This window comes from Diabrotica virgifera, chromosome 9 (assembly GCF_917563875.1).
Source record: "Diabrotica virgifera virgifera chromosome 9, PGI_DIABVI_V3a".
NCBI lineage: Eukaryota > Metazoa > Arthropoda > Insecta > Coleoptera > Chrysomelidae > Diabrotica > Diabrotica virgifera.
In genome coordinates this window covers 153,314,486-153,327,193 of record NC_065451.1, presented here as the reverse complement: position 1 = coordinate 153,327,193, position 12,708 = coordinate 153,314,486, and the positions used below count along the sequence as shown (strand labels likewise).

Sequence of the window (12,708 nt, the reverse complement as noted above, 5' to 3'; positions counted from 1 at the left end):
TTTGTTCGATTTTACGTCCCAAGGAATCTGTTTTTTTACCTCCCCAAAGTATATTGTGGGCATTAAAATCGCCTAATATAATACGCGGTTCTGGAATTTGATTGAAGAGTTCAGTTATTTCTTTTATGGACGGGTCTAAGTTCGGAGGAAAATAAATATTACATATATTGACTTTGTGGGGGCCTTTTATAGATACTGCTGTCGCCTCCAACTCAGTTCTTAAACGTATTACTTCGGTATTAAATGAGTTATGGACATATATTACTACTCCCCCACTAGCATGGCTAGCAGTTATTCTGTTCTTATAATACGGAGTATAGTTTCTTAAATTATGACAGTTATCTTCTTTGAAGTGGGTTTCTTGTAGGCATATTACAGATGGTTTAAACTTAGCTATAATTAATTTAAGTTCTTCTAAATGGGTGTAATACCCATTTAGGTTCCATTGCAGTATACAGTTGAATGTTGTATTAAATTTCAGCAGAGGCGTCGCTGCTGTATTCACTGTGATCAGTAGAGAAAGCGGATAATAATAGCTGTTTATTAATCTTAGTTTTTAATCTTGTACAGCGACTTTTCAGATACTTGGGAGTTAATGCTGGATGGATTTTAGTTAAAAAATTGAGTAGTCCTTCGATATCTTCTGTATACGTTTTTGCAATGCTGAGAGGATCTGCAGAGCCGTATGCATTTTCAAAGAAATCAATTAGTTCTTCCTGGGTTAAATATCCGTTGTCAGAATTATCTTGGAAAAAAGAACTAGTGCATTTAATAAGATCTTCTGCTAAAGTCTTATTATCTTCAGGAATAGTTTTTGCTTTCTTAGATTTACGCAGAGGTTCTTTAAATGTGTTCTGGTCTACTGATGTTGAAGGAGACGTTATTTCTGACACCGCTCGTTTAGACGATTGAGTGTCAGAGGGTGTAGGAGGTTGATTTTGGCTGTGATTATTCATTTCAACATTATCTGGCTGGATAGGTGTTTGAATGGGATTTGAATCAAATAGAGAAGTATTGGTTGTTTCTTTTGATTGTGGACTGGTGGATTGTTGCGAAGATTGTGAAGGATGGATAGTTGGCTGAGCATCTGTTATGATAGGGTGGCAATTTTGGATATAATTTGGTTGAGCAGTAGGTGATGAATTTTCGATAGATGTTTGAGTGTTTGTATTTTTTTTGCACTGAGAGGCTAGATGACCTTGTTCTTTACAAATGTAACAAGACTGTTTTTCAAGTGAAAAATAAATTCGATAATTGATTTGTTCATAGTTAATTAATATAGACTCAGGAATATTTTCCAGACTTTTAGGAGAAATGTAAGTATAGCGTCGGAAACTCAAGATATGCTTAAATAAAGAGTTAGTTGTACCTATTCTTAGAAAATCCAATGGAGTTATTTGATGAATTGCAAAATTTTGTAGTTGAGTCTCTATAATACTGTGAGGTATTGATGGGGGGACATTAGAAATTATCAGTTTTTCGCTTGGTGTGACTAACTTCCTGGCTTGGATACGTTCCTGATTGATTACTATTGTTCCATTATCTGTTCTTAAAAATTCGGTGATGTTTCTTCAGTAGTAAAATATACGCAAATACGATCATTTACAATCCTGGAAATGGCGAGAATTTTATTGGGATCGACTTTAGTTGCTATGGCATTTAAATAATCTTCAATTTTTGTATTTGGAAGTGAATTGAATAAAATGGCTTGGTTTTTGCTTGCGAATTTTTTGTTAGGTTGAGTCAGAGCGGTTGAATATAATTTTGATTGATTGGATGGATTAATGACATCTTGAGAATTTTGAAGTTCAGAAGATCTCTCCTCTGAAATTTCCTGCATATTGGGCCTATGTTGCCTGATTACGGCCCTTGTGCTTGGACAGGTTCATTAGTAATTAAGCTACTTAATTACCTCGTTACTGGTATTTATAACCGTTGTTTACTGTTTGTTGATTAAAAAATAGTAATAAAGATGATCTAACTTACAGTTTGATCCCAAAATCGGATTAAGCACTATATAATACACTATTATACCAACTTTGATAATTTTCTAACAAGTAAAACCACCTTAATTTTGATAAAAACTAAGAGCTAATCGGAAACACTGTTTACTAGTTAAGAAACCAGTTTCGAATCCAACACCTAGATTTGCTAACCAATATTCGGAAGGTTTAGATTGTTACAGTTTTCCAAATAAATTTAAAGCTCAGCTTAAAAACTGTGCGTGATAACTTGATATCCTTGTGTTTTGTACATTTTTTGTTAATGTTTGTTATTTATTTAATGTTCCTAGTTTGTATGATTAACATTTTTAAATTTACTTTAGGTTAGGTTATAAATCTCCTGTGATTAATGTTTATACTGTATTTTAATTGGGTGATTGCCCGTTGATAAATAAAATAAAATAAAATAAATAAAAATAATAAATAAATTCAATATTCAACCTACCAAGAGGCAGATGGGTGGCAGCTTGGACATTGAAATTAAACGAAAAGCAATGTTAATTTATCAAAAAACATTGTTTTCCGTTTTGTGACAGCAGTAGAATGTATTTTGAATTAAATAAATTTCATACATTCTTCTTTTTGTGTCAATTTAATTAATTTTTTTTCTTGAACACCCTGTATAAATAATTATGTTATTGTTTATATTACTGAATAGAGAATTGAATAACCTTTCAAATGAGCTAGCATACGACTTCTATCCCCTATTTAAAAATAAGGGGAAGGGGAAGTGGAAGGGAGGGGGTTGACAAATGACAGGTGTATGTACCGTAAAAATGTGTCCCCCTTAGATAAAAAATCGACCTGTTTCGTCATTTCCTTAAAATCTAATAAATACTGCCAAATATCGGGGTGGACTGTTTTCTTTGGCCCACTCTGTATATAACATTTCTTACCTTTTTCACATCAGAAACACAAAGAACCATCCTCTTCTGAGGAACATCATCTCTTTCTAGTATCTTTCGTAATGCAGATCTCTCTACTTTATCAATTTCGCGATCATATCTAAACAAAATAAACAAAGCACACAATAAACACAATTTGTTGCAATGTATATGAATAGCCATGTTTTGATCTTCAATATACAGGGTGTAACAAAAAGGCAGGTCATAAATTATTGAACCTAACTTACCTTTGTACAAATAAATGTGCACGTAAAAAAGTTACAGCCCTTTGATGTTACAAAATAAAAATCGATTTTTTACAATATATCGAAAACTATTATAGTCCATATGGTGAGACCGCTCCCGTCTGAAAAAAATTTCTGATTCGGTTTCTTTGTGGATTCCTATTCAAAAATGTCCCCTTTAAACAAATCTGAAGGGTGCCGGGCGGAATTTTTGGGCAGAAATTGTTTAAACATTTTTTTTAAACAAATACAAAAGATTAAGTTTTTTTGCCCTGGAACATATATTTTTAGGTTTTTTGGGTCATTTTAAACAAGAAAGGTATCTTGTAATTTTTCTTAAAAATTGATATTTTTCGAGTTATACGCGATTTAAAATCTGAAAAATGCGAAAATACACATTTTCGAGGCCTAAAAACTTATATTTAAATTAGTATTTTTGAGGTTGCCAGATACTTAAATTGAAGATAAAACATTCAGCTTCAAGATTCTGAAGAGTGGTTGCGTCTAACCTTAACTTATACCGTTGTTTTTTAATTGTTAAATATGCGTGTTTATCCGATTTTTTTTCCGGTGCGGCGAGCCCTATTTCAAAAGTCTCCTATTTTCCCCCGAAAAATATTTTTTCTAGATTCTTTGGAATATTCTAAATAAAATAAGTTTCTTGACATTTTGCTCAAAAAATAATAGTTTTAAAGTTATAAGCGATTTAAAATCCGAAAAATGACAAAAAACGCATTTTTGGATTTTAAATCGCTTATAACTTTAAAACTGTTAACTTTTGAGAAAAATGTCAGAAAACTTATTTTACTTAGAATATTCCAAAGAAACTAGAAAAAATATTTTTTGGAGGAAAATGTAAGATTTTTGAAATAGAGCTCGCCGCACCGGCAAAAAAATCGGATAAACACGCATATTTTACAATTAAAAAACAACGGTATAAATTAAGGTTAAACGCAATCACTCTTCAGAATCTGGAAGCTGAATGTCTAAACTTCAATTTAAGTATCTGGCAACCTCAAAAAAACTAATTTAAATATAAGTTTTTAGGCCTCGAAAATGCGTATTTTCGCAGTTTTCAGATTTTGAATCGCCTATAACTCGAAAACTATCAATTTTTGAGAAAATTTACAAGATACCTTTCTTGTTTAGAATTGCCCACACAACTTAAAAATATATGTTCCGGAGCAAAAAAACGTGATCTTTTGTATTTGTTTAAAAAAATTGTTTAAACAATTTCTGCCCAAAAATTCCGCCCGGCACCCTTCAGATTTGTTTAAAGGGGACATTTTTGAATAGGAATCCACAAAGAAACCGAATCAGAAATTTTTCCAGACGGGAGCGGTCTCACCACATGGACTATTAGATATTTTTGATTGAAAATGGACATGTGGCATTCTTATGACAGAAAAAAAAATAAGAGTGAAATTTGTACACTCCATAAACATTTTATGGAGGTTTTGTTCCCTGAAAACCCCCCAAATATTTGTGTACATTCCAATTAAATTATTGTTGTTGTACCATTAGTTAAACACAATGTTTTTAAAACTTTTTTGTCTCTTAGTACTTTTTGGATAAACTCTAGTTTTTTTTTAAGATATTTAGTATGGTATAACTAGACCCAAACCCAGACATCCAAAGTGAAAGTTATCCTCCAACACCAAATTGTTCTATATGGTCCACATAATGTTCAGAAAAACGTCACACCACTTGAGCGTCGGGTTTGGGGGAAGAGGGGGAAGAAATCGGTAAATTCGTAGTTTTTTATGTTTTTCGTCAATATTTCTAAAACTGTGCGGTTTAGCATGAACAACCTTCTATACAAAAATGTTCTACATTCAATTTTAAATAAAAAAGGTCATATACATAATCCTTCTAAAATGAACGGTTCAAAAGTTACGGAGGTAGTATAGTATAATTGGTCCAAAAAAAGGACTAACCCAGACATCTAAAGTAAAAGTTTTCCTCCAACGCCAAATTGTTCTATATGGTCCACCTATTGTTCAGTAAAAAGTTACACCATTTCGAGCGTCCGGTTTGGGGGGGGGGGGGGGATGGGGGAAAAGTCGGTATATTAGTAGTTTTTTTACGTTTTTCGTCAATATTTCTAAAACTATGCTTTAGCGTAAACAATGTTCTATACAAAAATGTTCTACGTGAAATTTAAAACAAAAATGGTTCGATACATAATTGTTATAAAATCAACGGTTCCAAAGTTACGGAGGGTAAAAAGTGGATGTTTTCGATACTTTTTATATTCTTTGCGCAATTTATAGAAATTTAGTGATAAGTCCTTGAAGAAACGTCAACCTCACCACCCAAAATCATCATCAATTGTCTAGATAATATAAAAAGTATCGAAAACCTCCACTTTTCACCCTCCGTAACTCTGGAACCGTTGATTTTATAACAATTATGTTTACGACCTTTTTTGTTTTAAATTTTATGTAGAACATTTTTATATAGACCATTGTTTACGCTAAAGCACAGTTTTAGAAATATTGACGAAAAACGTAAAAAAAACTACTAATTTACCGACTTCTCCCCCATCTCTCCCCCAAACCGGACGCTCAAAACGGTGTAACTTCTTACTAAACAATAGGTGGACCATATAGAACAATTTGGCGTTGGAGGAAAACTTTTACTTTAGATGTCTGGGTTAGGCCTTTTTTGGACCAATTATAATATACTACCTCCGTAACTTTGGAACCGTTCATTTTAGAAGGATTATGCATAGGACCTTTTTTATTGCAAATTTAATGTAGAACATTTTTGTATAGAAGGTTGTTCATGCTAAACCGCATAGTTTTAGAAATATTGACGAAAAACCTAAAAAAAATTTGAATTTACCGATTTCTCCCCCCTCTACCCCCCAAACCCGACGCTCAAAATGGTGTAACTTTTTTCTGAACATTATGCGGACCATATAGAACAATTTGGTGTTAGAGGATAATTTTCACTTTGGATGTCTGGGTTATGGCATTATTTGGATCAATTACGGTAGGAAAAATGAAAGAATACCCATGAACGAACATATAAAACACGCTGTATTTTCCTGTCACCGTGTCCTACAAAAAATTGGCCAGCGCAAGTACGTGTAATAATTATTATTACATGTACTTGCGCTGGGCAATTTTCTTTGTGACACGGTGACAGGAAAATACAGCGTGTTTTATATGTTCGTTCATGGGTATTCTTTCATTTTTCCGACGTATATCATACTAATTTTAAACATTTGTAAAATCCACCACATATTTGTAAATAGTTACGTAAGATTATAGAATATTATTTTCATAATATTATTACCAGGTCCCTATAATCTAACTTAACCATTTACAAATATGTGGTGAATTTTACAAATGTTCAAAATATCTCAATAAAAACTGGCTTATCGAAAAAGAACTAAGAGGTAAAAAAGTATTAAAAACATTGTGTGTAACTAATGGTACCCCAATCATAATTGGCTCATTTGGGGAACATTGAAATATTTGGGGGGGTTTAATGGAACAAAACCCCCATAAAATTTTTATGGGGTGCACACATTTCACTGTTATTTTTTTTAATGTTCCTGCCATAAGAATGCCACATGTCCATTTTCAATAAAAAATATCTAATAGTTTTCGGTCCAGTGGCGGCCCGTCTGGGTCAGCAGTGCCGACCCACACATTTATAGATATTATAGATTTTTTTGATATTCAATTTAATCAGAGTTTATGTCATTTTTTGTATCTGGGTGATTCGCCAAAATAGACGTCAATTTCGAGGTAGAGAAATTTAATTTAAAACATGGTTTAAAATTAGTTAATTTTTAAATATTTTTTATAAAATAAGCTATTCAACTTAACCATGATACCAGCAGATATCATTTTTAAATATTTTCCGAAAAACGGAAATGTTGTGACTTCGGAGTTGACTAAGTGTCCACGGTGTTGACGTAATTCTCTGTTAATTGAAATTTATGATAGTAACAATTAAATAAAAATTGATATGTAATAAAACTATACAAAACACTTCCATTTTGATATAAACTACTACAGAAAAACATGAAAAATAGGTAAAATATCAGTTGCGTCGGAGTTGATTTAGACCGGCCTTCGTGTTGACAAAACTTTCTAATATTTAGCCGTGTCTTCTTCGTTAAACTTCAAAAATCTAATCTGCTTTTGAACACAATCTTGGCATTTCCTTTCTATACATTCTTCTGTCTTTTCTCCATTTTCTCCATGTCAATATAATGATTTGTTATCCGCTTCCACACATGAGCTCCATGTTTTCACATAATGTGCCTACATAGACAGATGTCTCTTTTATCAGCATTAGAGAAGACTACCCAAAATGGTATATTCTTACAGAAATAAGCATAGCTGCATAAAATATTACTTTTTTCATCAATTGGGGGCTTTCGCCTTCATTTTTCCGTCGTACTCCAGTGTATACGGGCCATTTTCTATAAAAAGAAGATAATTACCAAACCGACCGAAACATCTTGAGAGCTTACCCAGTAATCCTTTTTCTATATCAGACTAAATTTAAATTGTATTGTTTTAGTTTAAGACTGACCACTCACACACTTTCAACAACTCCGAGGCACGTTCGTCAACTCCGAGGCACGACTGGGCTTCGGAGTTGATTGCTTCGGTGTTGATGATTTCATACCTTTTTAATTCTACTTTCTACAAATATTAAAAATAATTCTGCTTTATTCACCGTGTGTCAAAAAAACTTTATAGCGCATACTTAGAAGAAAAACATATTAAAAAATTAGCAAAATTAAGCTTTTACGAAGGCTTCGGTGTTGACTGTATAAAAACATACGCTTAGCTTAAGACACCTTGAAAAATTTTCTATCGCTTAACGATATTATGTTCGTCCACTTTCGTCCACAATTTGGGTTAGACTGAAGCGTTCCTCTCTTGTCAAGCTACCTGTCATACAGTATAGTGCAGTTTGGCCTAAATTTTCATATATTTTCATGAGGCCTCGGTGTTGACGCACAAAGTGGGTTACAGTTTTTAGTAGTTGATTTTTATGGTTTAATTTTAAAAATGAAAGTTATTAATTTGACAGTTTTAAAATACTTTGGGTTTTTAATTAATTATTGATAAAATAATCTGCACTTTTGTAACTTTTCAAAGTGTAATACTATAAAACAGATCAAAAAACAAGGTGGGTTACAGCCTCGGAGTTGATATTTTGATATTAAAATTGCATAAAAGCTTGTAAAAATACTTTTTTTTAAATTAATGTTAAGTGGCGTACATTCATCTATTGTATAACTTAACTTTGGCAACACAATTTGAAATACAGTATGTAAAGGACTTAAGAAAATAGCGAGTTACCCAATATGCCGCTTATTTTGGCGAACCACCCATCTATGAAATTAAAAAAAACTGTCAGATAATACAGACTAAATTTTATTCATGGTTTTTAAAAGGATTCGACCAATCCAAGCGTTAAGTGATCCCTGCGCATAAGAAACTTTTCAAAAAATGAATGATCCGAGCCATTCATCTGACTGTTCGGCTAGCCGACCCCAGCTCAACCGTAGCTTGACGATTTACACGTAAAACTGAACGAAAAATACAAATCGATGAGAAACCAAACATACATTTCTCCGTAGGTATTAAGCGGCAGGTACGGCACATTTTAAATCTGCCGGTTTCATTTGGAAGCATCGGCAGAAATTGTATAAAATAATCACACGCCGTTTTACGTCGTTTAATAATTGATATTGTAATTTTTTTAAGTTGTCAGGAATTATCATTTATTTATAGATATATAATATCATATACTTATAGATAACTAATAAAATTGTTTAAGAAATACGATTTGGATTTTCTAATTTACTATCTGATATTTAGCGGCATGTCTAAAACAGTACAGAATGAACTAATATAAACAATTAGTTACATTTTGAATAACGTTATTGGATCTGAGATTCAGAAAACCATTTGATTTTCGCTAGAAGTAGATGAAACTTCTTATTATCATGTCATTTACAATAATTATCCACTGTTGTCTGATATGCGTTACGTGGTAATATTTATGAGAGGTTTTTAGGTTTTACAGACGTGAGTAAAAGCAATAAGGCAGAATATGTTTTCGGTGTTTTAAAGAACAGATTAAAATTTTTTGATATCAAAAATAAATTGGTAGGGCAAACTGGGGCAAACTTATGACGGCGCTGCCGTGATGTCTGGTGAATTGAACGGTCTCCAGGCAAAAGTTAAAAACTATTGCACCACAAGCTTTATTTACTCACTGTCATGGGAATAGAATGAAATTAAGTTTTGCAGGATAGATACGTGTAAAAAAATTAAAGAATATCGTCTTTTCTTGCCAGTTTAGCTCGCCCAAACGAACTACTGTTTTAGAACAATTTGTTAAAAAAAAATGCAAATAGTCTGTCAGACGCGATGAAATTTTAAACCTTGGTTAGTTTCCACTGTAGCAGATTTTCGTGAACAGCTTTTGGAAGTTTTTTTAATTTATTATCGAAGGCGACGATTTTGAAAGTTGTGATGTAATATATTGATCCGTGATGAAATCGGTTTGAGAACTTTATTAAATGATTACTCTTTTAATATTTTTAAGAAAGTGTTTGCCCAAACCGATTTGACACATTGTTGTTCAAAATCAGTCAACTGACATTATTTATTCCAAAAATAGAATAAGAAAACTGGTGTAAAATCTCAAAGATTTTCGTAATGATTGTAGTTTCCAATATATACGCAGTGACGTTTTGGGTTCGCTTGATATTTCCGAACCACCCCAAAAAAGACACAGGCATGATACCTACATACAGTCCGTCTAATTTACTTACCGTTGCACGTCATTATTTACGTGAGATCTAAGTTGACATTGTTCCCCAATTACAAAAAATTCTTGAATTCATTTTAAATCAAATACATCACACAATTTTTCCAGAAGTGGATTATACAGCAAAACAAATTAATATTCAATTTAAATAAATAAAAACTTTAGAAATATAAAACAAGAATTAAGTTAGAATCTTACGTTAAAGTACATAATAAAAATAGTAAAAATAATGAAACAAATACTTATAGTAAAGAATATAAACAAATATGAAGTGTCATCACCGCAACTGTCGAATAAATGTTACCAATTTATGCCAAAATATCACCTTCGTTCGATTATAGTTACAGTGTATTCCTAGCAAATGTGCTTCATAAAAACGCTTCATAATCCATTTATACAAATTAAATGAAACATATATTATTGTGTATTTCTTTAAGTTAACATTAATAGAAATCTTTAAATATTATTTCTACGCGTATATAATAAAATATGCCTAGTGGCTGTAACGCCAGTGTACTCGGCAAAGTGATTCTAAAAAAGAACACACCTACCGCCTAAATATTTCGTGTTGGTATCATGTGACGTCTCAGGCTATGACGCGGATGACGTGCAACGGTAAGTAAATTAGATGGAGTATATTTATATATCTCGAAAAACGAGTATATTTTGAAATTTTGGATACCTACTATGTATTATGCAAATAGATACTCGTTTTTCGAATTTTGAAGATTTGCAAATTTTTGACCTCTGACGATTCAAAATTTAAAAGTTACCTTCGCCAAAGAATTTTCAAGATATTTATTATTACAAATTACTTAAAAATTACGCTGATCCAAATATTTTCAGAAAGTTGGATAAGTTACAAAATATGTGTAATTTTGTATAGTAAGTACTGCAATTCATTAGATACAAGAAACTGATCATCAATTCTCTTATTATCACCAACTTCTGCTTTAAATGAACGAGATTTCTCTTGTCTCAAAAGAATCAAAACATATTGTCGAAATACCATGAAACAAGAGAGAATGTCAAGTAAACCAAACAAAAAATCTCCTATGATAATTTAAGCCTTTTAATTAGATTGTATACCTATATAAGGAGACAAAAAGACCTTGCCGACCCTGTCTCTAAGGCCACGAGCCGCCACTGTTTCGGTATATTGGAAAAAAATCGATCTTCATTTTGTAACTTCAAAGGGCTATAAATTTTTATGTGCACATTTGTACTAAGGTAAGTTAAGTCCAATCCAACTATGCTTGGTCCAAAAATATGTGATTTAATTTGTGGGAGGAAATAAAATAACATCTAATATTTGTCACAGCCCAAATTGCGTGTTAGTTTTTTTCTATTGGCTGAATTAACTGGTTAGATGGGTAAAGCTGTCTTGTTGCGGTGATGTGTGAAAAATATTATTTATCCCCACTTTAACTTATAAAAAAAGACAAAATATTACTTACCTATATTTTAATTGCTGTATAACATGCTCAACAGTAAGAGAACCTTTAAAATGATCTGGAAACATCCGTTCATAACTGGATAACTTCCAAATGATCCATTTATAATGGTTTTTTATCCAGCCTTTAGGTATTAACCTGGGATCTGTTCCAGGCATAGCATTAAAGGCGTTTTCTATTTCAGAAACTCCTATCAGGTTGTTTATATTTGGTACAACAGTAGCCCCATCTTCTGTCAAAATCACTGCAGATGATCTACAAAAAATCAATGATTTTCTCACTTTCCATTTATTTTCATTGATATGTGATTTATGAAATGTTGAAAACTATCACCTTGAAAATCGAAACATGTAATTTTAGAGGCCTTATCGTGTAGCATGTGGTGAATCGTCAAACGAGCCATAGGAAACTCAATGGGAGATTCAAAATTCCTGCTTTCCTAATTATTTTACATCGAAAGTCATGAGGAACTATTTGTAGAGAACTAAAATCTTTATTAAAAACAAATGTTAGATTTGTTCTACGAAATAAACACATTCCAAAATTTTGCAAAAATATAGTATATTTGTCAGAGTATTGTTAGTCCAATCGTGAGAACATCAATTTTGGGACTAAAAAAATATGCAATAAAAGGTTGCCACTCTTAGAAAATATGGAAAAAATCGCGCAATTTTTATTTATTTAAGAGCTGTATAGAAACTGTTTTTGTCTGCGACAAAATGTAAAAATTAGATGCGAAAGCTCCCTTTTCATCTTTCGAACGCATTTTGATTATTGTCGATATAGTCCAGGGTAATAAGCTAGAAATAGACCATGTTCGGGACACTCAAAGATCCAGGCAGCTGACTACTTTTTCAGTTATTGTAGACCTATAGGAAGAAAACCTACCTATTTCCTGCCTAGAGTTCGCGTCCGTTTTTTAATTATTAACAATTTTGTGCAAAAATCACGATTTTTTCGATTTTTTGCATCCCATTTAAAAACTAAATAGTTGACATAAAATTACAAAATTCAATTTTTTAGAAGATTGAAAAACCTTTAAAATGCCTATTTTTGAAAGTTAAAAAGTTAATTTGTTGCTACGCAAACTGCAAAATAAGTGAAAATCGTTGTTTAAGGCGGGTTCTCATTAGTCAATCTCATTGATCAATATCCTTGATTCTATGCTATAGAAGAAAAATAGATTTATATGAACGTCGATTCAGCGATATTGTTCTATCATTTGGTATTTCAATAAAAGTGAAAAGCCTTCCTACTTTTGATAAATCAATGGAAATGATTCTATCAAATAGAACAGTGCTTGACA

At 32.1% G+C, this 12,708-nt stretch overlaps 1 protein-coding gene across 1 annotated transcript in view; it reads right to left on the bottom strand.

Moving 5' to 3' along the window:
* Positions 1-12,708, bottom strand: part of LOC126892359 (breast cancer type 2 susceptibility protein-like) — a 130,111-nt gene that overhangs the window by 69,201 nt on the left and 48,202 nt on the right. Inside the window, exons 4-5 of the mRNA XM_050661877.1 lie at positions 11,406-11,657; positions 2,900-3,008 (exon numbers count right to left, since the gene is read on the bottom strand). Of these exons, the coding sequence (XP_050517834.1) occupies positions 2,900-3,008; positions 11,406-11,657 (361 nt within the window). The remainder of the gene's footprint in view (positions 1-2,899; positions 3,009-11,405; positions 11,658-12,708) is intronic.